Consider the following 23,360-nt stretch of genomic DNA (forward strand, 5'->3'; position numbering starts at 1 on the left):
AATATTCCTAAGTCTCCACTGTCACTTTATTGTTTAGTTGGAGTTTAGTTTGAGTTATGTAAAGCAGCAGAAAAGATTCACAACACAGAATTTTGAGTTATGTTAAGCAGTAGAGGTCAACAACGGAGTATTTTGAGATATAAAAAGCTGTGGAGATCAACAACACAGAATTGTACGTTATGTTAAGCAGTAGAGATCAACAACACATACTTTTGAGTTATGTAAAGCTGTAGAGGTCAACAACAGAGTATTTTGAGTTATAAAAAGCTGTAGAGGTCAACAACACAGAATTTTGAGGTTTTTAAACTTACATGAGTTTCTCAGTGCCAGAATACTTGGTGACTTCTGTAGAGCAAACTAAAGAATAGAGAAATAAACACTTCAGAAAGGAAAAATCAGTACAGTTTAAATAATAGTATGATTAACTGTCTATAGTTGACTGACAGCTTGACTTCAACAGTCTGTTCCAGCCAATCACTGTATTCCTAAAGGCCAATTCATACCTCTGTGTTACCTACACAGTAACCTATGCGCTCCCTGCACTGCAGCCTACACTGTAGTCCATCCTAAATTTCTGCATAAATGTAACTACAACCTCAACTGTGATTGGTCCGTCAAGTCCCGTGTTCCCCCCAGACATTCCCACCTTTGTGGTTAAAACTCATCTGAAAACAGGTTGCTAAAAAGTGAAGCCTTGTGTTCACTTGGGGAAGTTTCCCTTTGGGATGAGACACTTGGGGAAGTTTCCCTTTGGGATGAGACACTTGGGAAGTCTTCCCTTTGGGATGAGACACTTGGGGAAGCTCCCCTTTGGGATAAGACACTTGGGGAAGCTCCCCTTTGGGATGAGACACTTGGGAAGTCTTCCCTTTGGGATGAGACACTTGGGGAAGCTTCCCTTTGGGATGAGACACTTGGGGAAGATTCCCTTTGGCAAGGGCCCCTCTGGGAAGTGCCACTTGAGGAAGCAAGTGCATATCTGTCCTTGGCTAAAAGCTAGCCTTAGCTAACACTTCATGTTTAGACTCAAGGATAATTAAAATATTTTTTTACAGTGTTGTACTACCATGCTGTGATATGGTGTGGTAATTACTGTGTCAGTGTCTGAGAAAAGTATAGAAAAAGTTTTTTTTGGTTAAAATTATTTATTGAGCGGTGGTGTGATCATACCTGAGGAGCTATGAAGAGTCATAGTTGCAGGACTCATAGTTCCAGGAGTCATAGTTGCAGGACTCATAGTTCCAGGAGTCATGGTTGTAACAGACATAGTTATAGCTGTAACACCAAAATACAAACAAATTTAAAACAGTAGAAAAACAAACAAAAAAAGGGACATGTCTATACTTTTTAATAACATACCATGAGTTCATGACATTTAAATGTATGATTTTCAGAATGCCCAATAATGTACTTTTTATGACATTTAATAAATTCAATCAATCAGATGTTAATCAATCCTACCTGGAGCTGCATCACTGACGCTGAGAAGAGCAGGAACCTCTAGTCCTCCAACTCTACACCCGTACCAGCCAGCATCACTCTTCTTCAGTCCACTCATCTCCACACTGAAGGATCTACTTTTCTTATCATCACTGATCTGCACTGCTGAATTCTGGGATGTGTCAGTCCTCCCCACTGTGTAGCATCTCTGGTCTTTAGATCTGCACCACTGCTTCTGTTCAGACTGATATCCAGCACTGTAGAGACACTGGATCCTGACCACGCCCCCTTCCTGACCCCCCACACTGCTCTCCACCACAGACACATCAGGAACTACACCTTGGACACAAAGACAAGTCATTCAGCAATAACGTCTGAAATTAATATCATTAAACACAGTGATAAATCATTATTATACAGTGTGTGCTGTTTATAATTTAATACCTGATTTCACTGTGATATAAAACTGTTCGTGAACATCTGGGCCCCCTTCAATCTCCACAGCACACCAGTATGAGCTAGAATATCCCATGTCTCTAGAGCCTCCAGTCTTCAGATTTCTCATAGTGACAGTAAAGAGGTTCTGATCTGGGTAATCAGTCACTGTTACTCTATCTGCTGTATTATTAGCGTACGCCTGAATCTTACAGAAGTTGAATGCTGAACCAGCATGATAGCACCAGTATTTCTTATGCAGTTTATACCGCTTATCATAATCACACAGAATGGTGATATTTCCTCCAGGTTGAAGAGATAACTCTCTATATGAGCTCCCGCTCTCAATACCTGCAGAGACACAACAGAATAACCTCTACTGTTAGTAATGTCAAAGTTTTCTGATGGTTTATTTATCAGTTTAAGACTGTAGTGTCTGATTATTGGTTTATAAATAGTTTACTCTGTTTCTGAAGATAAAATGTAAAAAAATATGTATATATATGAAAGATCTACTTACTGCTGAGGAAGAAAATGAAGATCCAGAAGCGCTGCATGTTCGATCTGTTCTTATCTCCAGTAAGACGTGAGGATATGAGATCATCTTACTTGCTGCGAGTCTTATTTAAAGGAGCTGATAGAACTGTGACTGCAGCAGCACCACCACTTCCTGGTTGCTATATTTACAGTGAGGTCACAAAACTAGTACACAAAGTTGCACATAATTGATAAAAGTTCAAAAGTTTTATCAAATAAAAAATCTGAAAAGTGATGTGCAAACGTTTTCAGCCCCACTGTATCAGTATTTGTACAGCTGCAAGTCTTTTTGAGTTTGTCTCTACCAGCTTTGAGCATCTAGAAACAATAGCTCAAGAACAGCCATGTTGGATTTCATGTTTTACCGCAGATTCTCAATGGGATTTTGGTCAGGACTTTGACTGGGCCATTCTAACACATAAATATATTCTCTGATCTAAACCATTACACTGTAGCTCTGGCTGCATGTTTAGGGTCATCGTCTTGCCAGAAGGTGAATCTCCTTCCCAGTCTGAAGTCTTTTGCAGGATGGACGGTCATGTCTTGGTAGGTTTGCAGTTGTAGAATACTTTTTTCATTTTTGGATGATGGACTGAACAATGCTCAAAACTTGGGATATGTTTTATAACCTAACCCTGCTTTAAACTTCTTCTCTAACCACCACTGCTGTGTGCCGTTCTGCACAGCATCATCTAGGTCCAACTCTCACCTGAGCTTTCACACCTTTCCAAAGGACTCCGAATTGCAGAAACAGTGGGTTGTTAAGATCAGGAGAGATCATTTTATCATAACAAGTACTTCTCGAGTGTGCTCGCGACACTTTGTCACTGCTGATTTAATCGAGCCCCCCACTCCTGCTGGACGACGACGCCTAACACCCGGAGCTGTTCCTGTGCTTTTCGATTGGAATAACTACAATATCCCAACTGCAAAACCTGGAGTATGGGCAGTGGCGGACTTAGCAATTTGGGGGCTCAAGGCGAATTTAGCTAGGGGGCCCATCGACATTAATATGCAAGAAATAGGGTTGTGCCGATGGATGATACCATAGTCCATCCTCATTTATGACCCAACATTGCGATGGATGGTAACCATCGCGATGCCATGCCCACTGTTTTGTTTTTCCAGAAACATGCACTGACCTTCTTTAGGTCTCCTTCACCTAAAACTTAGCAGGGATTGTAGGAAAAAGATAAAATCAGATATATAACTTAAATGAATTAGAGTCAGGGATGAAAAAATACCCTACTGCTACAAATATGCCTAATTGGCATATTATTCTATTATTTATTATTATTTATTATTATTCTATTATTATTCTATTATTATTTATATCTAGGTTACAGCTTGTCTTCGTCTTCGTTTTTCTACATGTCTGTATTAATTTTAAACATTTCATGTCATTCATGCTGGTTTGTGCCAGGAAACTTGCTCATTGTCAGCCAGTGTTCGGCACGGTACTTTGAAAATAAATTATGTAAATTCTATTATTATTAGAAAAATAACAAACGAAAATAAACCCAAAATGTTGACAAAAATATAATCTAACAAATTTCAAAACATAGAAACGAAAAACTTTAAAATGGTATTAATATAATATAATATAACAACTGGATCAAACAGTTTAGCGTCAGTCAAAAGGAAAGCGTGCGCGGCATTGCGATTTAAAAAAAAAACTTTTTAATAAATAAGGTCCTATCAAGTGAATTAAAATATATCGTATTAAAAGGTATTAAATTCACATTTTTATTGAAATTTAATCAAGAGAAATCAGGCAAAATGCGCCACGCTGCTGCGCTGCGCTCTCTCTCTCCCCCTCCCTCCCTCCCGCAGCACGGAGCTAAATTCAGCGCGAGGCTAAAGATAATATAACAACTAAAATTAAGATGGGTGTGGACCTGTAAGGTAATAAAATATTGTCAAATATAAAGGATGGGTAGAGGTTTTGGTGAGCTGTTTCAATTATTTGAAACTGAAACTAACTAAACCTGATATTATTCTGTGCACTATTATATAGCTTTGGATTGTGTTTTAAATGAGTTTTTATTTTATATTAATTACTTATTATTCATTTTAAAAAAGTTTAGTATTTTATTGATAAAAAAGCTTATCAGTTTTGGAAGAGGATCTGTTTTTAGTTTAGCCTCTTCCTTCTTTTTTCTTTTTGTAGCAAGTGGCGCTTCATGGCTTCGCTCACAACCCACTTAATTTCACCTTAATTCCTCGTGTAGTGGTTCACGGCATGGCCACATGGCATGAATGGAATATTCCATTTTAACGGGAAAGAGAGGGGGTGTGGACTGAACTGTATTTCTTTGTAATTTATTGTGTTGTCTTTGTTTCCATTTTAAACATACAAGAATCACCATTTCTGTGAATTACTGCCCAAAGGGCCCCAATTACAGCTGTAATTGGGAAGTTTGCAGCTAGTCAGGGGGCCCCTACAGTGGGCTGCAGTGGGAGGGGCCCAAGGCAGTTGCCTAGCAATGAATCTATGCAAAGACCGCCTCTGAGTATGGGAAAGAACAGAGCGTCCACCCAACACCGAACCAACAGAGATGCCGACTGACCCTGATGACCCATGGCCGTGTCATGAACATGACTACTGTGCCAGTACTGAGCCTGCTGCCCTTGATATCTCCCTTAACGAAAACGAAGAGCTACGCGAGGAGATATCAAGGCTCAGAAAACAAGTCGAGGAGTTAACCATCAGCAGCAGGTTTGGTTTGGAGCGGTTTGCTGCCTCTGATGAAGACATACGATTCTTTACCAGGTAAATAAAAATTATCCACAGTGTCTGAGTTAGAACTATAGAGCAGTAGGTCTAAAACATTAAAAATATATATTATTAACACATTATTATCTGGGTAGAGAAATTTGTGTGTGGCCCAGGTACTTACCGTAGTTCTTAAATGTCCCAGATTTGAATAATGATGACAATTAAGATTAAAGGACTACATATTTACAGTGTAATGCTGAATATTGCTGGAAATTATGAAAGGCTTGTTTTCGTTATTAGAGATGATCTGAGTAATGACTGGCTAGAGCCAATAATTTCAAATAGGCAAGCTAGAAAAAGATGAGGCAGGTTATGTCATCTGTAACAATGCAAGTGATGTTCAGTACAGCTCAGTGACAGTAATCAAGTAGTGCAATACATTAGATAAGAGGCATTTGACAGTGAAAAGAGACAGTATATTGTATTGGATGTGCCTTTTTTGGTGTCTGAAATAAAGATGTGAAAGAATTAGCCTGATCAATATAACTCACATGTTCCACAGATTTGCAACTCACGCCCACCTGATGGGATTTTGGAAGCAAATAGAGCCAGCCACCCTCAACATTGTATGGGTTACAAGAGCTCAGACTGCAGTGAAGACTGATCAAGTCCCTCACTCTGCAAGTGCAACGGTAAATGTTTTCCTAGCATGTTATGTATTCATTTTAACATTAATCTTTATATCAAAATAAGTTTTGACTGCCATAATGTATTTCTTGCAATAGGGTAATACATTTTCTTTCCCCCAGGTTCTTCAACCAATTGATGAGTTCTTCCTGTTCATGAACTACCTGTCATTGGGACTCATGCAAAAGGATTTGGCCCATAGATTTAGAATACAGCGGTCAACTGTTAGTCGAATTGTTAACACCTGGGCCAACTTTCTTTATACTGTATTAGGAGCTGTAGATATTTGGCTAGATGGGGACACTGTGAAAGCTCACCTTCCAGAGGTGTTTCAGGAATACGCTGACACTCAAGTAATTTTATATTGCACAGAACTGAGATGTCAGACCCCAAATTCCCTTCTCCTCCAGAGCGAGGTGTTTTCCACTTATAAATCACACTGTACATTTAAAGGGTTGATTGGAATAGCCCCTCATGGTGCAGTGACCTTTGTATCTTCTCTTTATCAAGGTGCCATCAGTGATAAGGAGATCTTAAAGCAGTCTGGCATTGTGCCCCTCCTTGACCCATCTATGGCCATTATGGTAGACAAGGGTTTCCTTGTTGAAGACTGCGTACCATGCAGAGTGCACATACCCACTTTTTTGGCAAAGAGAGCTCAACTGTCTAGGTCTGAGATCAGACAGACCCAGTCCATTGCAAGACTGAGAGTCCATGTTGAGCGTGTGATCCGCAGGGTCAAAGAACATAAAATATTCAGCACAGTGATCCCCCTTTCAATCACAGGCAGCATAAACCAACTTTTTGCTGTTGCCTGCCTTTTGGTGAATTATCAAAATGGTCCCTTGGTGAAAGCTTGGGCAAGCAATTGCTAATCTCAATACAGATCATACATATGATAATGTAATGTGAATGTACAGGGCCATCTCAAAAAAATAGAATATCTTTGAAAAGTTACTTTATTTCAGCAATTCAGTTAAAATGTTGAACTCATATTATATAGATGTATTACACACAGAGTGATCTATTTTAAGCGTTTATTTTATTATTGATGATTATGGCTTAAAGCCAATGAAACCCAAAAATCAGTGTCTCCTTCAGTTTGTATTTACCTTGTGCCATTTTGAGGACATTGCAGTCCACATAACTTTGTGCATTTGGGCATTTAGTTTCAACAAGCCCAAATGATGGACGCTCAAGGGGGTCATATACAAGCCCATCCGGCGATGCACCCAGCCAAGGTGCATCTGGGTGAATAACCAACCCACACTTGGTTAAGTTCAGGTTTTTCAGAACTGCATAATCCTTTAAGGCCCCGGTTTCCATTTCCAGGCCTCTCTTCATGTTTGCCGTTTGTCGTGTCCCTCGGATCATCCTTTCTGCAAGGCCTTCTGCAGTCCTTGGACCTCTAACATGGCTCACCTCTCTGAAATGTGAGGCTGTCACCCTTTCTCTCCTAAGTGAATGCCACTCAGGTGTAGCGCTTTGGCATCTTGTTGCCTCCTCAATGAGGTGTGACTGTGATAAGGTCACAGAAAGTGAGCTCAGATGTAGCTGTTCTTGGTGAGTTGGCACAAATGAATATTCACTTGGGTTTAGATGGTAACCATCTAGTGGCACACTGGGGAATGGGGGTGCGTCCTCATGTAGTACAACACTATCAGGTGGAGGTAGGGTTTGTTGATAGGACAGTACACTTCCAGCTTGTACCTTCCCAAAGACAGAGTCCACAAGTGGCTTGTCAGCTGAGATGTTCATTGTGCAGATGAGGGGAAGAGATTCTGCTTTCATTCCAGCGTAGGCAGGTCTAGGATTGAGGGTTGTATAGCCCTTGTAAAGTGTAGATCTGAAATAAGTGAACAGTCAATATTTATTTTTACACATTGTAATCTGTTTACCAGCACTGTCATTACAATATATACACAGACAAAATTGGTGCTACCCCTCAGTTAATTAATAACAAAGGTTAAATAAATAAGGAATGAATCTGACAAAAGTAATAATAAATAAAGATCTTATGCAAATGAACAAATGAAAATCTGACACTGATTTTAAACTGTGGTTTAAAATAATTATTTTAAAAAGTACTCATAACTCATAAGGATGCTAGCCCTGAAAATAATGTGACCAAGGAGACATGTTAAATCAAGGTGTGTCCACTAATTAGTATCACAGGTTATCATCTTAAGTACAAAGGGGTAAAATTAAGCAGACTTTGAAAAGAACAGGGTTAGCAACAACAATGTCGGAAAAACATTATCAGATGACCAAAAGCATTTATTTTTACAATAAACTGTAGCCTGCTTATTATCTTTGGTGCTACATACGTAACTCCACTGGCTGTAGTAGCACCTGGTTTGGGCTTCAGGACAACCATCGCATCCACGGGTCCAGGCTTCACACCCTATTTATTTTAAAGATGGTGTTAGAAAAGTGACTGTAAAAAGGGATACAAACATTAGCTAATGAAATTAGACATACCATTGTTCGTGGTTTATGCCACTTCTGTTCTGTCTGTGTGCATGAAAGGACAGGAGGGACGACAGTCATGCCACATTCAGAATAATGAGCCATCTGGAAAAGCAATGCAACCAAGTGGTTGCAGATTCCACAACCAGCCACACAAGAACAGTTGCTGTTTATTAGCACAACTGGCTTTGAATCACGTAAGGTCATCTGAAATACACAAAGGAAAAATTTTATTACACTGAAAAACAAGACTGTCTCCAGCAATAACAACATGAGCAATATCTGTCCTGTCACATTGTTAGTGGTGTAAAACACTTGTCTACCCTCTACCATAACATTTGTGCTGTTCTGCATCACTACACAACACTACACTAGCTATTGTGTCTTTCACTTGTTTAGGATGTTTAGGATGCATGCACTACTAAGCTGAAATCCAAAAGTTCATGTTTCTGAAAACTGTGAACTAAAATATTTTACATTTGAAGTTCATTTTCACTCCAGGAGAAATGCTTACACACAGGGATTAAACAGGCCTACAAATATTTTTTTTCCTTTGTCCACCAACAACATAACAGTGCAGGTTTTGCTTCTGCTCCTTGAAGAGTGTTATCAAACTGTTAGTAAGTATAAGAGTTGAAGCCATATGTTAATAAAGAAGTAACGTTAGTGAGTTAGAACATGCAGTTTGAAGAATAGCTGAGGTGAACTATTTTCTGCTTTTGAGCCATAGAGATAGATTACAGTAGCTCAAACTGTAAAACAATGTCTCATGAGTTTACTACAGACCAAATAGCCTGTGAAACTTTCCCAATCAGCTATTCAGTTGCATTTGGCTACCAGCATCTTTGCTTGTTTATCAAAGCTTACGTAGTAAAAGAGTAAAAATAGTAAAAAGGGTGAAGAAAGAGTAAAAAGGGTGAAGAAAGAGTAAAAAGGGTGAAACTTGTGCTGAACTAACTTTTGAACATGTTCAACAGAACTTTGAACGTGACACTGAACAGAACTCTGAACGCATCATTTTAACCAGTCCTACTCTCAGCTGGTGTGGCGTTAGCCATATTTTTACCTGACACTTACATCAGAAATACAAACACGTTAAAGATAAGCATTCTAGTAACACAGTTAAACTGAACCAGGACGGTTTGGTTCGTGACCAAAAACAACAGTCCCATCGCTAGACCGCTACCTGATGCTAACTAACAGCTAGCTAGTTAGCTAGCTAGAATAAGCGTTAGCGTCGGCGACTTACCTTCAAAATTGCACAGGTAGGACGAAACGTAGAACTTGAAACCCTTTTCAAGCTTACTCTGCGGCGTTGTACTTGATCTGCTGTTCGGCTGCAGAAAGCTGTGTAACCCCACCCACCCCCATAGGTTTCAATGGCAAAACAGAAAACTTTCAATCACGTTTTTTTCTAATATACTGTAATTCTACCTCCATTATTTAAATGCAACAGCTAGTGTAACCTCTGCTTATATTGTCAAATTTTTATATCCTCACAGAATTCATTTTTAAAACATCATTCAGCTCTATTCAAAAAAGGTGTGGTTATTGTAAAAGGGCTGGTTATGGGCGGGACCAATAACAGACCGTCAGCTCCGCTCTGCTCTGCAGCCTGTGACCTCGAGGCAGTCCTCAGGGGCGGGGTTATTTAAATGAGTAGGTGCTCTCCACAGTCTTTCACCCTCCTCTGGTCTCTACTGCTCAGACTCGGGTTTCAGGATCGCCAACATGGTGGAAGATTTTGGCTTCATTTTCATTGAATGAATGGGAATGGCGACACGGCGTCCATCTTTTTTTACAGTCTCTGGTTTAAAGGAACTAGTTACTGTTCAGCCTTTCCTGTGCCCTGTTAGGGACGTGAGTGGACCCTGTGGACTGAAGAGCTGCATCTGCCTGCCCTGGAAGCTGTTCATCTTAGAGACTGGGACATTTTGTTTATTTTGTGTTTTGTTTGTTTTATGTTAATTTTGCTCTTTTTTTGTTTGTTTATTGATTATCCATTCTGGTCTGAGGTTTTTAACCTTAAGAATTATGCAAATATTTTTAGTCTTACTTACGCATGCTTCTTAGCTGCTTTAATGTCAAGATATAATAATAATTAATAAAAGGCTTTGTTTCTTATTTTTGTTGTTGTCTCCTTCGGGTAATTCTACTGGTATAAACTATATTCCCTCCCAAACTGAATCATATTTTTAATAATTAAGGTAGGTTAGTTCTAGGGGTTACTTAGTGTGCAATATTGGTGTCCATTGTTAAATTTAAGGATTGGGTTGTGCGTGGGATAATTAAGTCCCCTTGTAGATAAACTCACTGGGAAAAATTTGATCCCTCATTAACAAGAGGTTCTTTCTGATCGATTCACCATTCAATCTGGGTTATTGTAGGTTTAGGACCTTAACACACGCACTCTTGTATTTTGTCCCTGGGACATGTGGACATTAAAATCCCATGGTATCCGTGATAATGACTGAACGCTTTTACTAACAGATTTGTTTTATTTTTTATTGTTTCTTTAATAATTTTACTGAAGCTTTACTGAAGCTTCTGGTCCATTTCTGCATGATTTTATGCACTGTAATGCTGCCACACAACTAGCTGACTAGTTAACTCCATGAATTAATATGTTTACAGGTGTTCCCAGCCAGTAGAGGCCAGACAGCTACAGTAGTTACATCACTGCATTAGATTAGATGCATTATATTGCATTAGAGTAACATAGCATAATAAAGCCTAATTAATCCCCCTACTCCCCATCTGATCCCAAACAAACCAACTCCCAACCTCATCCATAAACACATCCCCAACTTCCCAACTCCCAACCTCATCCCCGAACCCCCAGCTGATCCCAAACTTACCAGCTCATTCCCAACTTTAAAGCTCATCCCCAACTTTTGACCTCATCCCCAACTCCCCACCTCATCCCTAACACATCCACACATTCCCAACCCCTCCCCAATTCCCCACCTCATCCCTAACACATCCACACATTCCCAACCCCTCCCCAATTCCCCACCTCATACCCAACTCCCCAGCTGATCCCCAACTCCCCAGCTGCTTCATAATTCTCCACTTTATCCCCAACTCCTCCCCAATTCCCGAACTCATCCCCAACTCCCCAGCTGATCCCCAACTCTCCCACTGCTCCATAATTCTCCACTTTATCCCCAACTCATCCCCAATTTCCCACCTCATCCCCAGCTGCTCTCAACTCTCCCACCACTCCATAATTCTCCACTTTTTCCCCAACTCCTCCCTAATTCCCCACCTCATCCCCAACTCCCCAGCTGATCCTATACTCTCCAACCGCTCCATAATTCTCCAATTTATCCCCAACTTCTCCCCAATTCCCCATCTCATCCCCAATTCCCCATCTCATCCCCAATTCCCAACCTCATTCACAATTCCCCATTTCATCCCCAACTCCTCCCCAATTCCTCACCTTCTCCCCAACTCATCCCCAATTCCCCACCGCATTTCCAATTTCCCATCTCATTACCAACTCCCCAGCTGATCCTAAACTCTCCAATGCATCCTCACCTCATTCCCAATTCACCACCTCATTCCCAATTCACCACCTCAATCCTAATTCACCACCTCATTCCCAATTCCCCATCTCATCCCTAACGTCCCAGCTGATCCCAAACTATCCAACTTATCCCCACCTCATCCCCAATTCCCTATCTCATTCCCATATCACCTTATCATCATTAACTCCTCCCCAACAAGTAATTAAAAGACCCACCCACATCTCATCTAAATTTCTGATAAATTGTTTTCTTTGCACAACAGTGGAAGTCAAACACATTTATTTGAATCTCTTTATACCAACAAATGCATCATCAAACAAACAGCAACAGTAACAACATGCTAATAACATTGCTTATTATTAGTAACCAACATTATTTCAGTTTGAATGAAATTTAGACCCACAAATATGAGTATGGGAATATTAATACCCCCCTCACAAAAATATCTTACAATAATAACATTTTTTTGCCATTACTAAACTATAATTTAAGATATATCAGCAGAAAATTGACACTGCGGATATCGCAGTGTCTCTCTGACATATCCTCATGGATGAAGGAGCATCACCTTCAAATAAATCTCTCAAAGACTGAACTTCTGGTTATACCAGCAAAACCATCTTTTCAACACAACTTCTCTATAAGTATCGACTCTCTCTCTCTCACCGACAAAGGTTGCTAGGAACCTGGGTGTTCTGGTTGATGACCAACTCTCCTTCACGCACCATGTGGCCTCAGTTGCTCGGTCCTGCCGCTTTGCGCTCTATAACATCCGAAAAATTAGACCGTTTCTGACGCAACAGGCCACCCAACTCCTGGTACAAGCTGTGGTCATCTCACGCCTCGACTACTGCAATGCCCTGCTAACTGGCCTCCCGGCCTGCATAGTAAAACCACTCCAAATGATCCAGAATGCAGCAGCACGTCTGGTCTTCAACCAGCCAAAACGGGCACATGTCACCCCGCTGCTCATTGAGCTCCATTGGCTACCAGTTGATGCTCGCATCAAATTCAAAGCTCTTACAATCGCCTACAAGGTGATGTCAGAACAGGCTCCTTCCTACCTGCACTCGCTCCTGAAGGCTTACGCTACCTCCCGGCCGCTGCGCTCCTCCAATGAACGTCGCCTCGCTTTGCCAAACATTCACACAAAGCAATCCAGACTTTTCTCATACAGAGTTCCCCAATGGTGGAACAAACTACCTTCCACTACCAGATCAGGAGAATCTCTCGCTATCTTTAATAAACTCCTGAAGACAGAGCTCTTCAAAGAGCACTTACTCTCCTAACACCTCTAACTAACTACCTTCCACTACCAGATCAGGAGAATCTCTCACTATCTTTAATAAACTCCTGAAGACAGAGCTCTTCAAAGAGCACTTACTCTCTTAACACCTCTAACACACTAACTACTTCTAACCCCATTTCCTTCTTCCCCTCCTTCACTCCTCTATCCTATTACTCCCCTTTGACCTCCTTTTATCCCTATCCAAAGATGTTTTACCTTTAAACTTATTTTACATTGTACTTGACTATTGTAAGTCGCTTTGGACAAAAGCGTCTGCCAAATGTAATGTAAAATACACTAAAATTAGCAGTAACAAAATATAAAATACATAGAACTTATTGACACTTCTACCACAATAAAAACATTATCAAAATATATAGAAATTACAAAAACATCAGACTTAAAAGTTCTGCTGTCTTCTTTCTCCAACCCATAATCCATACTGTCTAACCATCACCATCATTTTTGCTGCTTATATCAGTGAGATATATCAGCATCCAATGTAACAAAAATATATATATATATATTAATAGATTATATCTCAAGCTCAAACTATACAAATCTAATTACATCACATTAATACTCATACATACTGGTTGTTTATCAAAAATGGCCGCTGTGTGAACTGACCTGCCTAGCTGTTAGCATTGCAGCTAAACTGCTCTAGGCCAGCTGAGGGCAACTGCCATCTTTAAGCATTGTAGCTAAAATCCTGCTGTTAGCATTGCGGCTAAATATATTTAGCCCAGATAAGGCCGGCTGCTGTCTTTTATTATTGTAGAGGAGTGAAAAAATCTACAGAATAAATGAAAATGTATGAAAGAAAATGTCCAGCCATATTTATAGTTTTATTTTGTACGGTTTGTGTTTAGTGCATTCCTGTTTATATTAGAAACGTATGCAGCCATGCAGTAGAGTAGTCTATACTACAATACTCTGTACTATAGACTGCAGACAAGCTACTACAAAAGAATTGCAGCAACAGACACTACAAAATAAACCCATCCTACTGAAAGTGAAGCTGCTGCTGGGCTTCCTGCTGTGGGATTATTCGGTGCGATGCAGAACTCTCTGAAATATAAAACAAAGCAGAAATAAAATCACAATGTATATAAAGCATCTGTTCACAGTGCTACCCTGTTTTAGTAATATGGCAGAAAAGTGGGGGTTTATGTTTACAGAAGTCTGTTCAGGCTGACTGCTGTGCATAAATTTGCACATAGCACTTTCCTATTTTAAAAGAAGGCCAAACAGGAAATGATGTGACTGCCACTGAATGACATACTACATGTGCTTCTGTGTCTAAGTGTAAAAATGCTTTCCCGATGTTTCCATTGCATGTTCTATAGCACACCACACAAAATACAATGATTCCATAATAAGTTCAATAATATTAATATCCCTAAGTCTCCACCGTCACTTTAGAGTTTAGATTTGTGTTACCAAAAGCTGTAGTGGTCAACAACAAGTTTCATAAAGCTGTAAAGAATTTTGAGTTATGTAAAGACGCAGTAGAGATCCACAACACAGAATTTTGAGTTATGTACAGCTTTAGAGATCAACAACACAGAATTTTGAGTTATGTAAAGCCGTAGAGATCAACAACAGAAAATTTTGAGTTATGTAAAGCTGTAGAGTTCAACAACACAGAATTTTGAGTTATGTAAAGCTGTAGAGTTCAACAACACAGAATTTTGAGTTATGTAAAGCTGTAGAGATCAACAACAGAAAAGTTTGAGTTATGTAAAGCTGTAGGGGTCAACAAGAATTTTAAGGTTTTAAACTTACGCGAGTTTCTCAGTGCCAGAATACTTGGTGACTTCTGTAGAGCAAACTAAGAATAGAATAGAGAAATAAACAATTCAGAAAGGAAAATCAGTACAATTTAAATAATAGTATGATTAACTGTCTATAGTTGACTGACATCTTTATCACAACTCAGCTACTTCATGTAGTGCGGACAGTCTGTTCCAGCCAGGCCTGTCAATCACTGTGTTCTTAAAGGCCAATATATACTTCTGTGTTAAAATCTAAGGCGTGACCTACGTGTACCCTACACATAGACGTGGACCCTGCGCTGCAGCCTACACCATAACCCCCCGTGAACTTGGGGACATGACCTTCAATAAAGCGCCCCTCTGGAACGCACCACTTAGGAAAGCTCCCCTTTAGGATGAGACATTTGATAAAGCTCCCCTTTTGGACGAGACATTTAGGAAAATGCTCCTCTGGTAAGTACCACTTGGAGAAGGTCCCCTCTGGTAAGTGCCTCTATGGGAAACATCACTTGGGAAAGCTTCCCTTTGGGATGAGACACTAAGAGAAGCGCCACTGTGGGAAGTACCTCTTCAGGAAACACCCTTCTAAGAGATGTCTCTTTGGTATAAAACACTTGGGGAAGCGCCACTTGGGAAAGCTCCTCTTTAGTATGAGACATTTAGGAAAGCCCCTCTTGGAAGCGCCAGTTAGGGAAGCACCCCTCTGGTAAGAGCCATTTGGGGAGGCTCCCCTTTAGGATGAGACACTTGGGGAAGCTCCCCTTTGGGATGAGACACTTGGGAAAGCTCCCCTTTGGGATGAGACACTTGGGGAAGCTCCCCTTTGGGATGAGACACTTGGGGAAGCTCCCCTTTGGGATGAGACACTTGGGACAGCTCCCCTTTGGGATGAGACACTTGGGAAAGCTCCCCTTTGGGATGAGACACTTGGGGAAGCTCCCCTTTGGGATGAGACACTTGGGGAAGCTCCCCTTTGGGATGAGACACTTGGGAAATCTCCCCTTTGGGATGAGACACTTGGGGAAGCTCCCCTTTGGGATGAGACACTTGAGGAAGCTTCCCTTTGGGATGAGACACTTGAGGAAGCTTTCCTTTGGGATGAGACACTTGGGGAAGCTCTCCTTGGGCAAGGGCCCCTCTGGGAAGCGCCACATGAGGAAGCAAGTGCATATCTGTCCTTGGCTAAAAGCTAGCCTTAGCCAACACTTAATTGTTAGACTCAAGGATAATTAAAATATTTTTCTTACAGTGTTGTACTACCATGCTCTGCTATGGTGTCGTATTTACTGTGTCAGTGTCTGAGAAAAGTATAGAAAAAGGTTTCTTTGGTTAAAATTATTTATTGAACGGTGGCGTGATCATACCTGAGGAGCCATGAAGAGTCATAGTTGCAGGATTCATAGCAGTCGTAGCAGACATAGTTATAGCTGTAAGACCAAAATACAAACAAATTTAAAACAGAAAAAAACAATCACTTTTATTAAAAAGGGACATGTGTATATTTTTAATAACATACAAGCTGGACAGTAGGAATACATGACCTTTAAATATACGATTTACATAATGTCCAATAATTTACTTTATATGACATTTAATAAATTTAAATCAATCCTACCTGGAGCTGCATCACTGATGCTGAGATGAACAGGAATCTCTAGTTTTCCAACTCTACACCCGTACCAGCCAGCATCACTCTTCTTCAGTCCACTCATCTCCACACTGAAGGATCTACTCCTCCCATCATCACTGATCTGCACTGCTGAATTCTGGGATGTGTCAGTCCTCCCCACTGTGTAACACCACTGGTCTTTAGATCTGCACCACTGCTTCTGTTCAGACTGATATCCAGCACTGTAGATACACTTTATCCTGACCACGCCCCCTTCCTGACCCTCCATGCTGCTCTCCACCACAGACAAGAGATCTACACCTTGGACACAAAGACAGATGACACAAAGTCATTTAGCAATGATGTCTGAAATAAATCAGTATTAAGTAAGTAGTATAAGAAACATCACTGAACACAGTGATATATCATTATTTTACAGTGTGTGCTGTTAATTATTTAATACCTGATTTCACTATGATAACAAACGGTTCGTAAACATCTTGTGTGATTCCTTCAATCTCCACAGCACACCAGTACCATCCAGTGTCTTCAGTCTTCAGATTTCTCATAGTAACAGTAAAGAGGTTCTGATCTGGGTAATCAGTCACTGTTACTCTATCTGCTGTATTATTAGCGTACGCCTGAATCCTACAGTAGTTGAATGATGCACCAGCATCATAGCACCAGTATTTCTTATGCAGTTTATACTGCTTATCATATTGACATGGGATGGTGATCGTTCCTCCAGGCTGAAGAGATAAAAACCTCCGTGAGCTCCCGCTCTCAATACCTGCAGAGACACAACAGAATAAACACCACAGTTACAGCAATAATTTGAGAAAAATATCTGATGGTTGGTATGTTGCTATAAGACTTTAACGTCTGATTGTTAATGTATTGTGCCAATGTCAGTATAACATGCCTTTTATGTCGCAGCCTAGTTATTTGAACACACACTGTGTAACAATACATTTTTCATACATTTTTAACTTTGAATGAATACATTATTGCAAATATAGAAGCATGGAACATATTTTTAAAGTTGAATTCATATTTCATACACAGTTATATTTCCCTATAGTTTCAAAGACGATTACTGATAATTTAGGCATTTCAATTATTCATTTATCTATTTAACTAAAAAAGAAGTCAAAGAAACAATAATGCTACCTTCAAGCTAGGCCTGGACAATAATTCGATAACGGTATTTATCGCGATAAATGTTTCAATAACGGTAATATCATTTTTGTGTCATATCGATGTGTATTATTTACAGAAACTCGGCCACGCTCCGGTCAGCATCTAAAATCTCTCGCGCTGAAACTCGGCCGCGCTCCGGTCAGCATCTAAAATCTCTCGCTCTGAAACTCGGCCGCGCTCCGGTCAGCATCTAAAATCTCTCGCGCTGAAACTCGGCCGCGCTCCGGTCAGCATCTAAAATCTCTCGCGCTGAAACTCGGCCGCGCTCCGGTCAGCATCTAAAATCTCTCGCGCTGAAACTCGGCCGCGCTCCGGTCAGCATCTAAAATCTCTCGCGCTGAAACTCGGCCGCGCTCCGGTCAGCATCTAAAATCTTCTTTTAAAATCTCCTAAATTTCCTTATTCTGGCTGAAACACTTTTATAGTTTATGTTGTATCTAAGTTATTTATAGTTATAAAAGCCTATAGGTTTGCTTATTTGACTGTGATATCATGTTCCTTTTATGTATAGGAAGGCTTTTTTTTCCTTATCCTGGTTGAAACACTTTTGTTTTGATCTATTAATTTTTTTTACAGAAGAATAAGAAGCTTTGCCTCTGTTGTAAATGGTAAAGTTATTTATATTGGTAATATGTACAGTACAGGCCAAAAGTTTGGACATACCTTCTTATTCAATGCATTTTCTTTCATGTCATGACGCATTGAATAAGAAGGTGTGTCCAAACCTTTGGCTTGTACTGTATATAGGTTATAGGCTTGTGTTTGACAGAGATGTCATGTTTTTATTTTGCTATAAGCAATTAAAAGTGATCATTGGTTTATTTTGACCATTTTTTATTTCTAAAGTATTTCTAAAGTTTTTGTGAGAGAAGGCTTTAAAGACTTAAATTAAAATTTCAGACAGTAGTGCATAGATTTTCATTGCAGGGATTCTTAGCAGTTTTTCTGAGGCCTTCAAAATATTTATGTCGATATCGAAATTATATCGTATCGACCGAAATTATGGAATATATCATGATATAATTTTTGGCCATATCGTCCAGCACTACTTCAAGTCCTCAAATTCCTACTTACGAGGTTGGAAGTTGTAATTAAGACTTGATATGTGTCAGGTGAAAATGGAGGCTTTAGGAAAATCCTTTTGTTTATTCTTTTGGCCTACTATTATAAAAACAGGAGGTTTAATTTGGCCTAATCCAAGAGAATGAAGCAAATAAGATTAGGTGAGGGATCTTTTTAATCCATTAGAACTGTGAATCATAGTAAACTTTTGCGTTTTTTCACGTAGTGCTAGTGATTTTATTAGTTAGCTAATAACAACCTGCAAGTGTTGTAACAATATCAGAACTGTAAGCATCAATTTATTGACCTCTTGTTACTGACACGCCCCCAACTGGAAAACTCAGGCCTTATCTAGAAATTTGAGTTTGTGTTGTCATTCATGTGCTCCCATCTTGTAAATACGGTGATATTTCTGACACGACTTGAGGGCAGCATTAGGAAAAGTAACCTTTGACATCAGTGAAATCTTCACAGTGTTCTATTTCCAAGCAGGTTTGCAGTTTTTCCTTCTAAATTGGGCTTGTTTGAAAATCTAGTCGCGGGTAAAAATTCAGGGGTGGCGGGCTGCATTTTCTTGGGCTACTTTAAAAAATACCCTTGGCCAAAAAGTGTACAAATCCAGACTAAAATTAATCTTCCTTAATTACAACAATAAGAACCACAAGACAATAATAAAAAAATCATAGAGGAGAGCAGAGAGTTCAGGAGGGTCAAGAACAGAAATGAGATACTATTTTTTTGCGAATTATTTTGCAATTAAATGTTCTTGACTGGGATATAAAACTGTTATTAAATAATGAATCTAATACTAACACTAATGTTACAATATTGATAACAACTCAAAGATAAATAGCAATAATAAATATAGCCGCAAGCGGCAATCGTCGGGTTCAAGCACCAACTTGCACAATGGTGCCTACTAGAGCATAGGATGGTGATGTGTAAGCAGGTCTAACACAATTGGAGACATTCTGTCACATTTAAAATGATCAAAAGTCTTTCACCTGTTATTAATGTTGAGAAGAGGCACAAAGGAGTGAATGTTCTGATATGACATGTAATGTCAAGTTATTCTTAATCTAGTTCTGTATTAAATGGCGCTTCATCAGAGTGATATTGTACAGAGGTCTTTAACATTGTGAGATTACAGCAAATACTGCAGAGTTACAGCAATTTAGGTTAGAAATTCCAAGGACGCACAGATTGCTTGATGCCTGGAGAGTATTGTATGTGAAATTTTCACAAATGTTTTTAATGAACATTTACCTAGAGACTCTACAGTGTGCAGCAAGACTGAAATGGAGGTGATAGGCCAAATATCCAGAGAGTAGTTTCAATATAGCTATTTTCAAACAATTAGCAATTATGAATGAACAAAGCACTTTTTAAACATAGTTGTATTGAGAAATTTGTCAGAGCCACTGTACTAAATATGGCAAAAACAATTAGATGTCAAAATAGTACAGCATGATTGACATATACTCGTTTTTTTGGAACAGCGCCCCCCAGTGGGCGGATTGTTTCAGCACTTTGCAGGTCACTACAGTGTCTCCACCTGAACATAACTGCCAAATATCATCCAGATTGGGCAACATTCAGCCTGCCAAAATGTCTGCTGAATGCTGATTGGCTGATGGTGTTCAGCCATGTTGATTGGTTAAGTTGCCCTTTGAACATCCTTTAGAGGCTGTATGATAGATTCTGCATGCAAAGTTTCAACTTGCTAGGTTGCACGGTTGCTGAGAAACAGTGCTCCAAATTTACCTCTTGAAGTGAATGGGGCATATATCCGGAAGGACTAATTTGCATATGGCGGCCATATTGTTTACATATTTCAACTTTTTCTTAATGAATATTGAAGCGCATGCTCTCACGAGTGTTTTGATACCAAACATGCCAGGATTGGTCAAAATTCCTAGGACTAGTTTGCAAAAGTAGGTTTTGCATATTATGCAAATTAGCACAAAATCTATATAGACGGAAGTGCATGGTCCAAATTGGAAAGTTGTTGGTATTGACCCAAGGAATCCATCAAAAAAAGAATTTTGAATGTAGGTCTTATGGTTTTTGAGTTATTGAGAAAATTGTGAAAAATGAATTTCCTTGTTTATAGCGCCACCACTTGACCAATCGGTGCCATTTTTGTTGTTCACCGAGATGCACTGATCCTACATCTACCTACTAAGTTTCATTTCTCTATGACTTACGGTTTAGGCTGCACAACTGTTTTTACAGGAGAAAAATAATAATTTGGCCACCTTGTTTCCAGATGACTGAAGGCACTTGCTACTGCATGTTTAGCAATTAATGATATTAATTTCACTTAATATTCCTCATTGTTTTCATATTTATCTGAAAGAGGTAAAGTTTAAGCTGTCCACTCCGTCATGCTAAAATATCATTGTAATTAAAATTATTTACCAACTTCAAAATGTGCCTTAGAAACAAAACAAAATCAGAAAGAACAATTCAAAATCCCAGATATTTTTCGGTTAGCAGAACATTTTCTCAACTCTACAATGAATGTTCTTAGAAAGTTGTTGAAACTGTTTTCTGGACGTTTTTTTTTAACCTCTTCAGATGTGCATCCTCATATGAGGACAACGCATGATACTTTTTTTTAATTATTCCATTTCTCCCAATTTACACACCCAATTACCCACCAATTATTCCACCTATGACTAGTAATGCCTCAACACCGGGAGTGTGAAGACTAGCACATACAGGCCTTCTCCAGAGGAACCCAACCTAAATGTTCTTGTAATAAGTTCTTATAACTCTGTTAGCTGTGATGTTTGCATTAAATGCCAGTTTTCACTAAAATTATCCACTGTGTAATTGTCTAGAACAACAGGGTGGGCACATGCATAGTAAGATAAAAAAAAAAAGCTATGAGATGCCAAAAAGCACAGTATTTAATAATGACCCATAATTAGTTTACTGAAGGAAAAATGTAAAAAATATATATTAAAGGTCTACTTACTGCTGAGAAAGAAAATGAAGATCCAGAAGCGCTCCATGTTCGATCTGTTCTTATCTCGAATAAAACTTGAGGATATGAGATCATCTTACTTCCTGAATCTTTTTTTAGTTGACAGGAGTGAGGCTGCAGCAGCACCACCAGTTCCTGGTTGCTAGAGGTGCTCATATAGGTACTGCATACAGAAGAGACTCACCAATCAAGATAAATAAAGTTTATCACTGAATTAAGCGACTAAAATACTTAAAATTGATTAATACTGTATTGATATTGCAGTCGATAACACTAACATGCCATATGTCATGGGGCAAGAACTAGTATTGTGCACCATGTCTTTTGCCATCTGGATATAAAATATACTGCACTGAACTATAAGATATGTGTGTGGGAACTAATGCACTGGATGTGAAGTGGAGCGATTTCTACCTGAGCGGGTAGGGAGAACATTACAGCACCTTTGTGTTACACTGTTAAATAGAGTATGCCAATGCAGTACCTGGCATGCATGACTAGAGGGCAATACAAGCTAGAATTTAAGGCAAGCCTCTGTGGAAGCCTTTACAGACATACTAGTGCATATCAAAAAATTAGATCATCATTGAAAAGTTACTTTTCATTCAGTAATTCAGTTTAAAATGTGAAACTCATATATTATATAGATCAGGGGTCACCAACCTTTTTGAACCTGAGAGCTACTTCTTGGGTACCAATTAATGCGAAGGGCTACCAGTTTGATACACACTCATGAAATTACAACTTTTCTCAATTTACCTTTAATTATATGTTATTATTAATAATTAATGACATTCATCTATGTGAAGACACAGATATCAATATGCAACACTATTTTTATAAATCTCTGCAATTGTTTACATTTTATATTATATTATATTTTAATATAATATTACATATTATATTACATTATATTGTATAATAATATATAAACTATAGGCTATCTCTAAGCTAATATTAATCTAATATAATCTAAAATTACACCAATGCAACTGTGATTTAAAAAAAAAAAAGAATAGCAACAAAAATGCTATTTTTAGACCAGGTCTGCGGGCTACTCATAAGGTCCTTGCGGGCTACCTGGTGCCCGCGGGCACCATGTTGGTGACCCCTGATATAGATGTATTAAACACACAGTGATCTATTTTAAGCGTTTATTTATTTTATTGTTACAGCCAAAAAATGTTAATATTATATAAGACCAATTGTCTGGCTTTTGTCAGTGTGAGCAGTGTGCCAAGTACTGCTGGAAAAAGAAATTTGCATCTCCATAAAAGTTTTCAGCAGAGGGAAGCATGAAGTGCTGTAAGATTTTGCAGGAAAACAAAACTGCACTGACTTTAGACTTGATAATAAAACACAGTAAGATAGATCACTCTGTGTGTAATATCTATGTATAATATGAGTTTCACACTTTGAACAGAATTACAGACATCCCAAGTTGCAAAAGTTGATTTCAGGGAGGTTACCCCCCCCCCATAGTAAGAATAGTTATAGTAAGAATTAATCCTTCTTAAGCCATCAATTGAGCAATATTTGTTTTTTAAAAATAAATCATAGCATATTCTAAGCAGCACAGAAATGCTTGTCCCTTTGAGCGCCACATTTTGAGGT

At 39.1% G+C, this 23,360-nt stretch overlaps 1 protein-coding gene and 1 long non-coding RNA gene across 2 annotated transcripts; both read right to left on the reverse strand.

The window, feature by feature from the left end:
• Nucleotides 1-700: 700 nt before the first annotated feature.
• LOC111194613 (polymeric immunoglobulin receptor-like) lies at nucleotides 701-17,289 on the reverse strand (the record flags this gene model as incomplete). The annotated part of the gene is made up of 5 exons (XM_049479006.1): nucleotides 701-945; nucleotides 1,171-1,275; nucleotides 1,462-1,750; nucleotides 16,473-16,813; nucleotides 16,956-17,289. Coding segments are annotated over 5 exons (1,314 nt in total), but the record flags the coding sequence as incomplete, so codon positions are not given.
• Nucleotides 12,975-13,386, reverse strand: LOC125801064 (uncharacterized). The gene is made up of 2 exons (XR_007438557.1): nucleotides 13,124-13,386; nucleotides 12,975-13,020 (listed from the first exon to the last, which is right to left on the reverse strand). It is a non-coding gene; the product is annotated as an uncharacterized LOC125801064 (long non-coding RNA).
• Nucleotides 17,290-23,360: the final 6,071 nt, after the last annotated feature.

The sequence above is a fragment of the Astyanax mexicanus genome, chromosome 4 (genome assembly GCF_023375975.1).
Source record: "Astyanax mexicanus isolate ESR-SI-001 chromosome 4, AstMex3_surface, whole genome shotgun sequence".
In the NCBI taxonomy this organism is placed as follows: Eukaryota; Metazoa; Chordata; class Actinopteri; order Characiformes; family Acestrorhamphidae; genus Astyanax; species Astyanax mexicanus.